Source organism: Choloepus didactylus, chromosome 14 (genome assembly GCF_015220235.1).
Source record: "Choloepus didactylus isolate mChoDid1 chromosome 14, mChoDid1.pri, whole genome shotgun sequence".
In the NCBI taxonomy this organism is placed as follows: domain Eukaryota; kingdom Metazoa; phylum Chordata; class Mammalia; order Pilosa; family Megalonychidae; genus Choloepus; species Choloepus didactylus.
Genome location: NC_051320.1, coordinates 93658375 through 93674693, shown reverse-complemented (window position 1 = coordinate 93674693; position 16319 = coordinate 93658375). Strand labels below are relative to the sequence as shown.

The 16319-nt window shown below is 52.0% G+C and overlaps 1 protein-coding gene across 3 annotated transcripts in view; it reads left to right on the top strand.

Annotated features, from left to right (window-relative positions):
* Positions 1-16319, top strand: part of COL22A1 (collagen type XXII alpha 1 chain) — a 299863-nt gene that overhangs the window by 156586 nt on the left and 126958 nt on the right. For 2 of the 3 annotated variants that reach the window (XM_037803432.1, XM_037803431.1), the window contains one exon: positions 1923-1976. The exons of the other annotated variant lie outside the window; for it this stretch is intronic. In XM_037803432.1, coding sequence (XP_037659360.1) covers positions 1923-1976 — 54 coding nt within the window. The remainder of the gene's footprint in view (positions 1-1922; positions 1977-16319) is intronic. 3 annotated transcript variants of the gene reach the window in all.

Genomic DNA, 16319 nt, shown 5'->3' with positions numbered 1-16319 from the left:
TGTGTGATGCATGGCAAGTGCTCCAGAACCTCCATGGACTGAATCAGGAACTGTCCCTGTGTGAGGGCACGCAGCCCAGACCCTGGCAGCAGAAGAGTGGAGATAGCCCAAACGGCCTGAGAGTCCATCAGCCGGGGGCAGTTTCAGTAAATCTCATCATGTCCTCAGGGTGAAAGGTTAGGTAGCTGTGTGAGAGAATGCAGCAACTCCCCAATATGCAAGATAAATGGTGACCAGCAAGCAAGGTTTACTCACAGATTGAATGACAGGCTCCAGTTTGTGAAGAAATGAATGGAGGAAACAGTAGAGCAAAGAGAGCAAGTGAGACAGTGTGCATGCAGGCTTACAGGCGTGTGTGTGCATTTGTGTGCATGTGTGTGAACGGGTATGTGTGAGTATATGTGTGAGCATGTGGGTACCTGTGTGTGAGCATGTGTGTGCATGCACGTGTGAGTGTGAGCAGGTGTGTGTGCATGAGCGTGTATATGTGCATGTATGTGAACAGGTATGTGTAAGTGTGTATATGTGTGAGCACTTGGGTACATGTGTGAGCATGTGAGCATGTGTGTGTGCCCATGTGTGAGTGTGAGCAGGTGTGCATGAACGTGTATATGTGCATGTGTGTGAGAGGGTATGTATGTGTGTTTGTGTGAGCATGTGGGTACATGTGTGTGAGCATGTGAGCATGTGTATGCGTGCACATGTGTGAGTGTGAGCAGGTGTGTGTGCATGAATGTGTGTATGTGCATGTGTGTGAGCGGGTAAGTATTGTGTTTGTATATGTGAGCATGTGGGTACATGTGTGTGAGCATGTGAGCATGTGTGTGCATGCACACGTGTGAGTGTGAGCAGGTGTGTGTGCATGAATGTGTATATGTGCATGTGTGTGAACGGGTGTGAGTGTGTGTATGTGTGAGCATGTGGGTACATGCGTGAGCATGTGAGCATGTGTGTGCATGCACATGTGTGAGTGTGAGCAGGTGTGCATGGACTATATATGTGCATTGTGTGAGTGGGTATGTGTTTGCATGTGTGAACATGTGGGTACATGTGTGTGAGCACGTGAGCATGTGTGTGCATGCACATGTGTGAGCAGGTGTGTGTGCATGAACATGTATATGTGCATGTGTGTGAGCGGGTATGTATGTGTGTATGTGTGAGCATGTGTGTGCGTGCACATGTGTGAGTGTGAGCAGGTGTGTGTGCATGAACGTGTATATGTGCATGTGTGTGAGCGGGTATGTATGTGTGTATGTGTGAGCATGTGTGTGCATGCACATGCGTGAGCAGGTGTGTGTGCATGAACGTGTATATGTGCATGTGTGTGAGCGGGTATGTATGTGTGTATGTGTGAGCATGTGTGTGCATGCACATGCGTGAGCAGGTGTGTGTGCATGAACGTGTATATGTGCATGTGTGTGAGCGGGTATGTATGTGTGTATGTGTGAGCATGTGTGTGCATGCACATGCGTGAGCAGGTGTGTGTGCATGAACGTGTATATGTGCATGTGTGTCAGCAGGGATGCGAGCATGTGTGGGTATTGCTTGCCTGTCATTTGTCTCTGGAACGATCCACCACCATCTGGCGAGATGAGTTGTGTTTAAGGAAAGAACACGGGCTGCTGAGGGCAGGATGAGAAGCAGAATTGTCTGAGGTGTTCTTTTCGGTACCTTTCGAGTGGGGATCTGTGTGTTACCAAAAACATCTAGGTTACAAGCTGGGACCCAAAGCTAAGCCTCCTGGACCCAAAGCCTGGGCCCCTCTCCCCGGACCCCGCTGCTCTCTGGAGGGCACCCCTGGGGGCAAGCTGTCAATCAGGGGTTGGAGAAACGAGAGCAGAATTTCCTCCCAGAGACGTTATTATAGTGGCTCCAGGTGATGCTCGTCTCCCTGCTAACTGTGGCTGCTTCTTTTGCCTCAGGGGAAGAAAGGCGACTCGGGCCCCCCTGGAATCCCTGGACTGCTGGGGCCGCAGGTAACTTCTGTTTCTGTTCCCTTCATAATATGGCGGTTCTCAGTTGGCAACCAGAATCCTTCCAGCCGCCTCCTCAGAGCTGCCGAAAGGCCCTGCAGGGGGTCCTTGCCCTCCCTCCCTCCCTCCCTCCTTTTCCCCCCTCCTTCCTTCCCTCCCCCCTCCATCTCCCCTCCCTCCCGGCCGGGCACTGTGCTGGGGGCTGACAGTACGGACAGCGTGACCCCTGTTTGCTCCCCTGGAGGAATTTAGGCCTGGAGGAGGCTGACCAGTGACTGCCTAAGGCTGGGACCAGTGTTCCGAAGAGGGAACTGGGCGGGTCCGGGGGTGAGGAGGCCCCGTCTCCCAGTGGCCCGGCAGGGGCCCCGGGCGAGCAGGGCGCTGTCCCCGGAGCATCAGGCACCAGGCGGAGAGAGGAGGGAGGATGAACTGGGAACCGGAGGGGAGTCAGCCGAGGGGGAAGAGGAATCAAAAGGGCGGTCGGTATTCTAGGGGGGCGAGAGCCCCGTGCCCTGGCCACACACTGTGACAGCGGCCCTGCCCCGCTCTGGGCCGTGGTCTCCCCATCTGTAAAATGAGGGTCCCACACTGTTCCCAGGCACGGGGGGCTCCCTCCCTGCCTGCCCCACCCTCCTCGTCCCCTGCCTGACCCCCACGGGCCCTCCAGTGTCTGGGGCTCTGCGCTGGGGCCACCGTCTCGGGCCCCCACCCCGGCTCCTGCAGAGTTCCACGTGTGCCCTTGCTGTGGGGTCCCTATGGGTTCCCGCCACCACCCGGATGGACGGGTGGGCTCGTTTGTAAATCAGCACCACGCTGAGCCCCCTGCAGGGTGCCATGGTGGGGATGAGATGGGACAAAGGTCTGTCCCTCCACAGTGGTCCTGGGAGCAGCACCAGTTAGGGGAGGTGCAAGTTAAGGAGCTGGAGAGACCCGGGTTCAAATCCCACCCTTGCCACTTCCTGGCTGGGGCATATGGGCAAGTTCCTTAATTTTCATCATTTGTTAAAAATCATAATAAACACAACCTACGACATGGGCAAACCTTGAGGACACTATGCTGAGTGAAATGAGCCAGGCACAAAGGGACAAATATTGCACCATTCTACTTGTACAAAACACCTAGAAAAACAAATTCACAGAGACAGAAAGTGGATTAGAGGTTAGCAGGGCTGGGGAAGGGAGGAACGGGGAGTTCTTGCTCACTGGGGACCATTTCTGCTTGGGGTGACGACAAAGCTTTGGAAATGGATGTTGGTGATGGTGGCATGGCCTCGCAAATGGGATTGACGCCACTGAATTGATGATTCAAGATGGTTAAAAAGTACCTCTAAGTGCTCAAAAAGCACGTCTAAGTGCAGCGCAGAATCCGCTGACATTACTCTGGAGAGTAAAAGGCATCCTGGACACAATTTCCACTTGATTTCTTCCCTGCTCATTTGGGTCAGGATGCAGCATGGAACAGGAAAATAAATCAACCACGGTTCATAGTGTTTGTTTTCCCCCAAGATTCCACACTCACTGTGACGTTTGCATGTTAATGGTGAAAAAACAGAGTGGTTTTGCATTTGTTTTATTGCCTTGCTTTCTAGTGAGCAAAGCTTGTGTATTTCAAAATTCACCATAAATGTTGCTCCATCAAATTACTTTAAGCTACAGATTTTTTTTTTCTACAGCTCTTGGTTTGCTACCTTGGAAAATATGTTCTTTCTTTCATGTATAATTTCAAAGTCATTTTCATTTGGCAGACCCTTATGGAATGCCAAACATTGAGCTGGGGGCCGCAGACAGAAATATTCCAGGGCTTTCCATGGCAGGGATTTTGCCAGCCGTAGGGCACCCTGATTTATCTATTAGGGCAGTCAAGGGTTTAGAGTGTGCATGACCTGGCGCCCCAGGTCACATCCCTCCCCATGCAAAGCTGCGTTCAGCCAGCTGCACCCCAGCTCATTAGCAGCCTTTGCTCTGGGGTTCTCCATCCAGCCCCCTCCTGACACTTGCAGGGCCTTCTCTTTCCTGGGCCTGGCTGTGGCTTTCTCCTGCTTGCCATCCCTGTGTTCGATCATTCATTCATTCATTCATTCACTGAACAGGTATTTGTTAAGTACCCACCGTGTGCCAGATTCTGTGCTAGGCTCTGGGGATGTACAACTGAGGCCGCCGTGAACGAGGCTCTGAGGGACCATGCATTAGCGGGATAGCAAGATCCAGGTGCAGGTAGAGACGGACAATCCGACAGGCTGAGTTCTGGGAGGGAGGTGGCTCAGGGCTGCGTGCAGGCCCAGGGGAGAGTCTCTCCACTGACCCAGAAATTGAAGGTGGATCCCACAGTGAGAGGTTCCTTCAGGGTGGCCAGAGAGGAGGGGAAGGGGGCAGGGGTGTCAGGTTCTGGCAAGATGTTCCATTTGGTGGTCATGTAGAGTTGTGTCTACTTTTCCTAATCACCCGGTGAGGAAAGTGCACTTACCCCCATTTGAAACCTAAAGAAACTGATGCTCAGAAACTTTAACTTGCTTTGTTGTGACTGGATGAGCCACTGTTGCAGTCTCGGAGGGTCTGAAGCCCTGGGCTTCTGTAGCCTGTAAGAAGCTTCGATGCCTCTTTTTCAAGGTGGTTTACTCTCACCTGTTGGAAATCTTTATAATAAGTCGGCACACCCGTGATATTGCACGTGGCAGCTCCTTTATCCTGGCAGCCTTTTAGGAAAAGTGGAACTGCCTCCAGACACGCCGGTCTGATGGTTTCGCAAAGGCAGCGCTGCTCGTTGCTGCACCTGGGAAGGCAATGGCCCTGGGGGAAGGGGCTGGGGCGGGGGTTTGCAGGCCTGGGCCTCTGTGCAGAGACCCCCGAGGCCAGCCCAGTTGCCCCCGACAGAGTCACATCCTCAGAGGACTTGCAAATTGTGGGCAACTTCCCACGCAAGCAAATGTTTCCCAGTGGCACAGAGAATGTGATTGTGGTGCTAATTTACGCAAGTAATTTTCATGCATCTTCAAATCCCATCCAACTCCATAAATCTACTCCAGTTGGAACGAGGAGGTTATTATGAATAATTATCACTCCTCCTTTATTAGTAATAATTAGGTAAATTGGTTATTTATGCATCGTTATTGTAACTATGAAGCGTATTAAATATCTGTTTAGTCAGTGTAAGTGTTTGAGGGAGCCGGTGTTGCTTCATTAATAATAATTAGGCTGATTTGTTAATTAATAAGTAGATTCATTACTTAGTTGTTTTCATTAGTAATAATTAAAGCAGCCATATATTTGTTGCTAACATTTAGAGCCATCGGCTAATTTGCCACTCATTAACAATTAGCTTAATTTGTTATTTAGACATTTTTATTAATGCTATAGAAAAAGAAGAGACTAACCAGTTCACATAACTTCTTTAATCCACACGACAAAGATATTAGGGAGCACCCGCACCCTCAGCCCATCTGTCAGCACTGGGGCTAAGGCACTGAGATGACATCCATTCAGATAGTGTCAGGCCACCTAGGGATTGACCCAGGCCCTCGGAACCAAAGCAGTAATTTTACTCGCTCTATGTTGCCATTACTACCACTAGTAACGATATTTTTAATACTAAAGTATTTTTAAAAAATTAGCCTTTGAATTTATAATCCTTAATCCAAGTGTTAGAACAGTGGACAGATTTTGCCCCTGGTCAGAAACCCCGTGAAGATCAAGGACACATAAATTCCAGCCCACCCACTCTTTGTTCCCCGGGGACATGAAGTGACTGGGATTCTTCACTTAATTTAACAACTGTGACAAACACCTATGGCAAGCGCAGCGTGCGGCTGCCACTGGGCTGTGGGCTGGGGATTCAGTCGTGTGCAGAAGCTCAGGGAGCTCGTGGTTGAGAAGAGATAAACCGAGCCCCATCCAAGGCTGGGACTCACTCCCCTGTCCTGGAAGAAGCTCTGTCGCGTCCATCCTGTGCCTCGTTCAGGGCTCTGACACCAGGCAATTGAGATAGTTTGGATTCCCGTGGAAAGAACGGGAAATGGAGTCAGAGAAGCCCAGTTATGCAGTGGAGCATCTTGAGCAGCTCCCCTGCCTTGCCTGAGCTTTCTCCGGCAATCGACGCAGCCTCTTACATACACATTTTAATCCTTCCCTTCCTGGGAGGCAGACCCACTCAGAGGCCCAAGAAGACAATGAAGCTTGCTTGGGCAAATCCTAAGTACATACTCAACTCGCCTCAAATGTGTGGCCACAAATGGATTGCAAAGGCAGAGTCAACCTTGACAGGCGAGCCCGTGCCTTCTCATCCTCAGAGATGACCATTTCACACTCTCCTGTCTGTATTCACATCTACAACACCCTCTGCCCACCTCCCCACTGCACAGTGATGACCTTGCCCTGTACTTCTCAGACTAAATAGGACCAGAGAAACCGACGGCTTCTTACAGCCAGCCCAAGTCTTCTCTTCCCAGCGTTGTCTATGGCTGCTTCCTCCACGCGGGATTTTGGTCCCAGCCCTTCTTGTCTTCTCAAGGACTTCACTCTAGCATTACTCAAGCCTCACACCCTCTCCGTTGAATCATTTCCACCAGCATACTCAGATGACGCAGCTTAAAAATAAATCACTTGATCAGTATTCCTTCCAGCTACTGCCTAATAGCTCTGTTCCCTTCCCTGCAAAACTTGCCATAACTCCTCTCTGCTTTGTCTCCGCTTACTCAACTTTGAATCTCGCTCTAGTTCATTCACATCTGCTCTTGTCTCAACAAACCACTGAAACAGCTCTTGTTGAGGCCACCAGTGCTTACCGAGCCAACAGGCCAGCTCTCCAGCCTCATCCTAGTCCACCTCTCAAATGGCCGTTTTCTCCCTTCGTGAAAAACACTTCCTTCTCTAGGTTTCTGGCAACGTAGAGCCTTGCTTTTCCTTTCACAGTCCAGATGTTCCATCTGGGTCTCCTTTGCTATCTCCTCCAACTCTATCCAAATTCTAAAGGAAGGTCAAGAAAAGAGCCATAGGTTTCTACACCATCTCCCTCATGGCCTCATCCTGAGCTAGATTTTATGTTCCATCTAGGCCGATGACCCAGTCTGACCTTTAGCACAGACCTCTCCCCTGAGCTCCAGCCTTGAGATCCACCTGTCCCATTGGCAGCTCCACCTGCTGTGTCAAAGACATCAGGCACTTATCCATGCCAAGATCTACTGCTCGCCACCCCTGACCTCCAAACGGGTTCCTCCTCTGTGTTCCCCATCATAGTCATCCCTGACTCCTCTTTCCTTCACTCCACACACCCAATCTGCTGTTAAATTCCATCAGCTTCTTCAGCATATGCCCCAAATCAAACCAACCCTTGCAGTCTCCACTTCTCAAACCAGAGAACAACCCATCATCGCCCCCTGTGCCCCCTGAAACACTGAGCTCTTGAGCTCTGCAATCCCTTTGCCATGAAACATTCAGAGTGAGCTGCGGGCATCAGCTCCGGGGCTTCCCCTGTGGCTGGAATCAGCCCTGTACCGGGTGTCCTGTAGACCCCGGGCCACCCTCTCCACTGCCTCCCCCTCCATGAGCCTCTTCACACCATCTTTCTTTCTCCCAAGCATGGGGGCAGGCTCGTTGCTGTCTCACGCCCTTGCCCTTAGTTTTCTTCCTTTCCTGGGACTTTCTCATCACCCACATCTCAGCTTCACCCCTTCAGAGACACCTTCCTGGACTTCCCCTCCGTTGAATAACCCAGTCACAATCGCATTTTTACTTATTTTATCTCTACGACTTATAGCATTGAAAATTGTCCCTTTTTTCTTGCTTTTAAGCTTTTGTTTCTCCCCTAGGCCACCCCCATCACCAGCTTATTGTGCTCTGAGGGCAGGGGTTCCCGGCATGGTGGGCACTCGTTACTTATTTTTCTTTCCCTCTCTCTCTCCCTCCCATTCTCCCACTGCCTTTTCCTCTCTGTCTCCTTTCTAATAAGATGATCAAAACCAGACACAATCCCTGCCCTCTTGGGTATTAAAATCCAGTTGGAAAATGCTAGCTGTTCCCTATTATTATTTATTGCTTCTCACTTCTAACATGACAGCTTGGAAGAAAGCTTAGTCATCAATTCCTCCAATATGTTTCAAACTATCTGTTTCAAATGAAACCAAAACATATAGAAGAGATAAATCAAAGTTTCTGTGATTGAAATAATGACAGAAGCTAGGGAGACCCTTCCCTAAAAAACAGACACAGAACATACCCCCTAAGACAATTCCTGGGAACTCTGACTTCCATCTGATCTAATCCAGAGCATCCATTTTATTGATTAGGACCCAAGGCCCAGAAAGGAACAGCATCTTCCCCAGCACCCCAATTCACAGGTTTCCTTACACTTGGAGCTGAGATTCATTTGTCTTCACACACACACACACACACACACACACACACACACACACACACACACACACACACACACACGCACAGTTCTGGAGCCCCCAGGATGGGCAGCCACTGTTCTCAGTATTGGGGACACAACCGATGAGAGAGATGGTCTCTTCGACTTCCGAGAACCCCCTTCTCCCCAGGAAGATAGACACTGAAGGCATAATTACCATGTGCTTCTTGGAGGATCCCCTGAAACCTTAATATCTTCCTTTACAAGGAGGGGTGATAAAGCAGAGATCTTTGGCTTTCCAGAAGTTTTCTTTAGGGGGAGAGGAGCGTGAGGGGCTCCCTAGTGCCCTGGAAGCCCAATTGCTGGTTAAGTATATGCAGAAAGAAATCAAAAAATGAATTCCACATTGTTTTCCTATCATTTGGCAATCAGTCATCTAGTTTAATTTGGAAACCTACCAACTTGGTAGCTCAAATGGCTATTCTGTTTGGGGTGTAGCTCAACTTGATTTTCAGGGGAAAGAGAGTGGAATGTGAGGGTACTGGCTACAGGTAATCAGAAGACCCTAGAAGATTGTCCAGTCCTTGTGGTATTATTGTCCATCGCAGTAGCATCCCCGAGGGCACAGTAGATCCTAAAGTGTAATGTGCACCATCCAAGAAAACCGAGATTGTGTTCAGCCTCCATTACTGAGTGTTCTAATATCTAGAAAATGTGAACACCTTGGCTGGAGCCTTCAGCCAATGATAACATTGGACTTACCAGAACTTTCTTGACATTTCCAGTGACCCCGTGGAATTCTCTCTCTTTGAGGCTCTGTAGGATCTTGAACTCAGCCCCTATCATCCTCTACCCCTAGCCCACATCTGTCCCTTCCCCTGCAAAGTCTCCTTTATCCATTAAAGCCCCTCCTCCTCTTCATGTCTCGGGAGTGTCCTGCCCCAGTCCAGGTGGTCACCACATCACGCCGAGCTTGCCCTCTTCGGTGCTGCATCTTCTTGCTCAAAGACCAGGCCTGGGTGTTTCTTGTCTGCTCTTGTATTTTGGCTGTTTCCTGGTCTCTTCTCTTCAAGATTGCTTCATGCCAGTGAATTCTAAGGAGAATAGAGGATGGAGCTTCCTAGCGTCAATCTGATGTTGTCACTCTTTCCAGGACACCCAGTTTCCTGTCCCTCTGCCCCCAGTCCTCACTCTGTTTGCCAGTCACCCTGAGCTGCCTGTTTCCCCTTCACCAAATGCCCTCTCAGCCTGGGCTCGGCTGTTCCACCCTCCAGCAGTGTCCATTCTGTCCTCTCCCCTTCCGTTTGTCCAGGCCCCACTTTGCCTTTCAAAGCCAAGTTCACCCTCCTTTCTGAGGCGCATCTCTGATTTCCCCACTGTGCCTTCACCTGAGTTCAGTGGCTTTAAAGCGACTTCCTCTTTGTTATGATTTTCTGTTTTAATTAGATTCAACAGATGTCTCCTGAATTCTGCCATGTGCCAGCCCACTGGGTTGTTCTACAAAATAGCTCTGCAGTTAAAGTATTATTATGCCCACTATATCTTTTAAGAAATCAGGTGTGGGAGAAGTCAAACCTCTTGCCTCAGGTAACACAGCTCCCTGGGACATAACCCTGTCTTTGGTGCTCAGCCCAGTTTTCCCAGGAGGTCACGGGTGTGCGATTTTTTTATTCTGACAGCCTGTAATCTTCTGGAGGGGAGGGCTGGGTCATCTTGAGATCCCACAGAGAACCTAGTACCTGCCCAGTAAGTGTTGGCAGAAGGAAGGAGCCTCATCTCCCACCATACTGGATCTCCAGGAAGAACTTCTCCCAGATGCCCCAGGAGTGTGCACAGACTCTGCTGTAAGGAGCAAGGGCTGCCCCTGTGTGCTTCCCCCTCTCCTTGAGGGCATCAGCGGGTGCTGCCAGCATCCTGTCACCACCAACACCCTCATCTTCAGCCCAGGCTCCCGTCCTCCCAGACCCGACGTTGCTTCTCTCTCACGAACACTGACATTTTTGTTGGCTGTGATATGAGACATTTGCCTCGCCTTTGGGGATGAGAACGTCCCCACGTTCCAGCCTCGGGAGGACTGGAGGCTGCCCAAGAGCCCGGCACAGGGGCAGTGCAGTCCTGTGGGACCACACGTGCCCTTCCTGGGCATGTCCCCACGGCTGCGTTTCTCCCTCTAAAGCAGACGAGCAGACCCCCACCCCATGAACATCCCCCTGCTCTAACATTGTGGAAGGCTAAGGATGAGAGTTCAAGGAACCCGCTTGGAGTCTGAGTCCTGCTCCAAGTTCACAGGTGACCTCGGCAGGTGCCCCCACCCATCCTGCTCACCTGGGCCTCCGAGTCCCCCTGCCAGTGCGCTGCTCTGCTTTATAGAGCCTTGATTCCCAGACCCCCAGTTGGTGCTTCCCCAGCTGTCACCCTCCAGGTGAACTCACCTGTTGAAAATCTGTCCATTTTAGATTAACATTCTACAGTCCATAGATCACAAATATGGACCCATTTTTATTTGGACCCAATGGAGTTTTATTTGGTTTGCACAGCTTTTTTGTTTAATTCTTAAAATAGTTGCCAAAGATTGAAAAAAAATTAAAGAACATGCCTGAGAATCTAGATCTCTAAACTATCTAGAGGAAATGGGAAGGTGGGTAATGCTGGGCTCTCACACGTGCAGGGAGGCAACTGGCTGAACTGGGAATTGTTTCCCCCTCCCCACAGGGGCCTGTCCTCTGTCCCTCTGTCCTCTCATTCGTCACCATCTCCTCCTTACCACCTCCCTCTTTTATGTCACCTGCCTGGCCCGTGGGCCACGTCAGCTTGAGACTCCTGTGTGATTCCTCTTTTCTCGGTGGCCTGTGGTGGATTTAGCAAGTTATATGGTGATGTCCCAGGCTGCTGGGATGGGGGATAGGACAGACACTTTCCCTTGAGTTGTCCTTCTTTTAGAGAGGAAGACAGACAGGTAAAAGGAAAGTTCCAGTCCTTTCTGGTCATGTGGGTAATTGGGGCACAAACCAGCTGTGCCAGTTTGAATGTATTATGTCCCCTAAACGCCATTATCTTTGATACAATCTTGTGGGGCAGATGTTTTGGTGCTGATTAGATTTGCTTGGAACGTGCCCCACCCAGCTGTGGGTGATGACTCTGATGAGATGTTCCCATGGAGACATGGCCCCACCCATTCAGGGTGGGCCTTGATCAGTGGAGCCATATAAATGTGCTGACTCAAAAAGAAGGAACTCAGTGCAGCTGTGAGTGACGTTTTGAAGAGGAGCAAGCTTGCTAGAGAGGAACGTCCTGGGAGAAAGCCGTTTTGAAACCAGAACTTTGGAGCAGATGCCAGCCACATGCCTTCCCAGCTAACAGAGGTTTTCTGGACACCATTGGCCATCCTCCAGTGAAGGTACCTGATTGTTGATGTGTTACCTTGGATACTTTATGGCCTTAAGACTATAACTGTGTAGCCAAATAAACCCCCTTTTTATAAAAGCCAATCCATCTCTGGTGTTTTGCATTCTGCAGCATTAGCAAACTAGAACACCAGCCATTGACTTAAATTGACCACACTTAAGTTGGAATATCTAATATTTAGAAACATCTGAAGTCCCTTCCGAATCAAACACTGCCTAACTCCCTCCAGCCCCCAGCCGTCCAGCAGGGAGCATTGCTGATGTCGAATGCTCTTTGGTCGTCTTGACAATAAAATCAGAGCTTTCCCGGGAGTGGTGCCCGGGCTTGCGTGGGGCTGAGTGGGGCTGCCCAGCCGCTTGTTGGAAGCCGACCTGCCTCGTCTCGTTCCCAGGCTGGGCGTGCGAGGGTCACCTGGGCTCTGAATTTTCACACCTGTGTCCCCCTCCTCCCAGGTCCTGACCGCTCCCCCCGCAGCCTCCGTCCTCCCCAGGCAAGGACCCAAGGAGGGCGCATCTTCTCCTAAACCTGGCTGGAGAGAATTTGCCCTTCTTGTCCATCCCCTGTAACTGTGCAGGCTCAGCTGTCATCTTTGCGGTCCTCCGTGGCGAACATGCCCCCTTCCAGTCTGGATTCCGTTCTCCACTCTCTCTGCCAGGCCCCAGGGGCCCTCAAGCTAATTCCCAGACAGCTCTGCTGTCCTTGGCATCCAAAGCCGTGTGATCATGGACGAGATTCTTCACCCCCTCTCCGTGCCTCGGTTTCCCCAGCTTGATGTATTAATCTTTCAACCAAATTCAGAAAATGCTTATCCAGGGTCTTCTCAGACCCCTCAGAGTGGGGGGCGGCACTGCAGAGGAGACCAGGGCAGTAAAGACGCACACCGAGGTGCCACTGTGAACCTGGCCCTGCGCTCAGTGTCCCCGGGCCTTACCGGGTCCAGTCTTCCCAGGAATGGATGCGGTTGGTAGGATTCAGGACGCCAGTTTAGAGACCAGGAAACGGAAGAGCGGTAAAGCTAAGGCACGCGCTGTGTGGCAGGTTTGGAATTTGGTAGAGCAGATGCTTGCCAGGCTGAAGGGCCTGTGATCCAGGGGGGCCCCCCAGGACTTTGCCCCTGCCCCACTGGCCCTCCCCTCCCGGCCCGAGGCTGGATCTGGAGCAGGCTGGGTCTTCCCTGAGCTGAGCCTGTGATTCACGGGGAGGCCAGCCACCAGGAGGGGGTGGCTGCAGCTGTCAGTGGGGAGGCCCCTGGGGACCCCAGGCGGGTGCTACTCCCCACAGAGCTCCTGCACGGCCCTCAGAAAGTGCAGCCTGAGCATCAGGTGGGGTCCAGAGAGCGGCCGGCTGAAACTGCACCCTGACAACAGCTTCCTCCTGCCCTCCCCGCGTCCCGCACATGGGCTTGCAGGACTCACCCCTGTAAGTTGGAAAGGAGGCCACAGGCAAATCACCTGCCCCTTTTTTGGGGTCCATTGTGGAAATGATTTTCCAGAGTCTGACAGCTGCTTCTTGCTGCTTCCATCGTCTTCTCTCCTGTCCGTAAAAGGCTACTGCAGTCGTGGGGTTTAATTACTGTGCCGGATTTTTCTCTTGTTCTTGCGCTAACAGCGTCAAACAAGTAGATGGCTGTTAAACCCCAACCGTGGGCATAGAACCGAACCAGATGCTGGGGGTGTAACACAGAAGTGGCTCAAAGAGCACAGAACTGACACCTAGAGACCCGTGTTCTAGTCCCACTTACTCTGCGAACAGCCTTTTAGATGACCACTCTGTGGTCCGAGGTGGAACAGGCCTCTCACAAGACGTGGCTGGACCCACGTCCCTGGGGGTGTTCAAGCCGGGGTTGTGCAGGCACTTGAAGGGTGGGGAATTGGCGATTTAAAGAGGGAAGGGTGGGGGATCTAACATCAGCTGATTTTTCTCCAAGCTCCGGTTCCTTATCTGCAAAATGGGAAGAAAAGGACCCACCTCCTGGGATTATTGTGAGGGCTGAATCGAGATAAAGCTTAGGGCACACAGGACCGAGGGAATGAAAAAGGGAGGGTGGCCAGGCCCCCTTCGCCTCTCCTTCGTGCTTTTTTCCTTCTTCCTTATTGTGTTATTATGCTGACGTTATTATCAGCAGTGGTGGTGATGGTGGCGGTTTGTGACATTGGCCTGGATGAGCAATTCCCAACCTGGAGGCAGGTCAGCACCACCTGGAGAAGAGTCCAGAAGTCACTGACCCCTTGCACGTGACCCAGACCTGCTCCCCCAGAGTCCAAACAGGAGGCCTGCATACCTGTATTTACAACCAGCTCTCCAGGTGACCCTTCAGTGGCCTGACTGGTCAGGAGTCACTGGCCACTGCCACCTGGACGCAATGGCTGTGTGATCTCAGGTGGGATCCTCGTCCTCTCTGGGCCTCCATTTTCTTCAGCATCACAGGAAGAGGCCTAATTTCCACTGGTTGATCCTAAAAGTGCATCAAGCCTAGTGTTGCCATGAGACTGCAAAATAGGAAAACCACAGCAGGCTGCAGGGACTTTGCAAGAGGTGAAGGGGGAAGGGGACACAGGTTCACAGCAAGGGGCTGCTGAGGAGGGCAAATTCCTGCAACAGTCAGTTTTAAAGAGCCAGGAAGTTTTAAAGAGCCAGGAAGGTAGGAGTGAAGAAAACTGCAGTTCTTGTATTGCTTTGGGGAGTGAGCTGGGTGCTGGGAGAGGGGCCTTGGATGGTCTCGGGGGGGCTAGGGGCGCCTCCAATGTGCACTTTGCCAAGAGAGGGGAGGAGAAGGGAGCTGCAGCAGCATCGGCACCCAGGAAGGCTGAGGGGCCCTTACCCGTGAGCTGCCGGCCCTCTCCTCACCCTATCCCCAGCCCTCTTTAAAGAGCATCCTTGGGGAGGGGCCCAGCCTAGCACCTGCCCAGGGCACTCCCCACCCCCAGCTCTGCCTGGTCCCTCAGTTGCTCCAGCTCCAAGAGTGGATTCCACCCCAGGCCCTCCAGCAGTGAGCGGGCTACAGCCATAGCTAGGCGCTGCGCCTCCCCAAAGTCCTTTTCAGCATTCCTTCCTTCCTTAGGCCCGTTTTTGACTCACGTGCGCCCCCAGAGGGCGAGAGGAAGAAGTTCACGGCTGCGGCCCCTTTGCCATTTTTTAGCGTCTGCCGCCCTCTAGTGGTGACATGATATCGTTCTGTCTGCACCTCCCCACTGGCCTCAGCTACGTGTTCAATTCCATTAACTTTGCACATTTTCTGGGTGCCTGCTGCATGCCCTGCCCTGTGCTAGTCGCTGTGCGAAGGCAGAGAGAACAAGAAGGGCCTCTGCCCTGGAGGGCCCGTGGGTCGGATGAGGCTATCCATTCTGCCTGGGGGACTGGAGAAATATCCTGGAGGTGGAAATCTTGGTTAGGTATGACTGGTGGGGGGCACGGCCAGGGGGCCAGGGCATATGGGGAGAGAGAGCTGAGGTGGCAAAGGCAAAGAGGCTCATCTCCTGCAAATTGTGTGGGGCCCACGGCACGCAACGATGGAGGCGAAGGGAGGAGGGAGGTTGAGAACAGGCCTGCAAGAACACATCGCACCACTCTGCAAAACAAGAAAGTGAGCCCCTAGAAAATGGGAGCCATGGACGATTCTTGAGCTGTGGAGTAACCTGATGTTTGGACGATGAGTTGCTCACTGGTGGGGGCGTGTCTTGAACCAATAGATAGTTAGAAGGCTAAACGTCCCTCCTCCGCCGTTCGTCTGTTGCATGGTTGCACAGGCCCTGACTTGTAACCCAGCACCCACCCTTCCTCCTCCTGACCCCGCGGGATGCCAGCTGCCTTTCTCAAAGACACACAGGTCTTCTTATGCTCCTTTAGTGATCCCAAGACCACTTTGGAAAGTCTCATCCCCTGGCCCTGTTTCCGAGGTCCTGGCCTTGCCCTGCCCGGGCTCTGTATACTTCCCGTATGGAGCTGTTGACTGTGCTCAGAAACATGGCACCTTAGATCCCGCCCGGCTGGACACTCATGGGGCCACTTGCCTTGCTCCAGCTGGCTTCTCCCAAGTTCTTCTGCCTCTTGAAGACTCAGGAGCCTGCCTGACTCCTTCCCCGTCCTCCCCCTGGGGACAGGGCTCACTCCCTGTTCTGGGCCCACAGGTTCATCAGAGCACTTACCATTTTCCAGCATAATTACCCATCTACTCTTCTCCCCACACTCGCCCTCCGTCCAGACTGCCTGCTCCTCGAAGGCAGGGGCTCTGTCTTATGCTGCTGCTTCCCAATAGGGTCTTCTGCTGTTTCTGGATGTAGAAAGTGCCCCCAAAATATAAATGGAGGGAATGAATGATTGAAATCATTCATTTCTGAGTGGTTCTCCAGGCTGGGCCTCCACAGAATCACCCAGAGAGCTTTCACCAGGACAGCTTCCTGGCCCCACCCCCGACCTACAGAATCAGAAGAGCTAGGACCTGGGACAAGTCTCTCCCCCAGGCGATCTGGCCCGGTGCCAGCTCTGGTCCAGGACTAGAGTTTGGGAAGCGCTGCTCTGGACGAGCTCTGCTAATGGGTGAACCCAGTGCGTGTGTGCCTGTGTGCTTGTGCACATGTCCTTACTTTAAATTCTCAAAT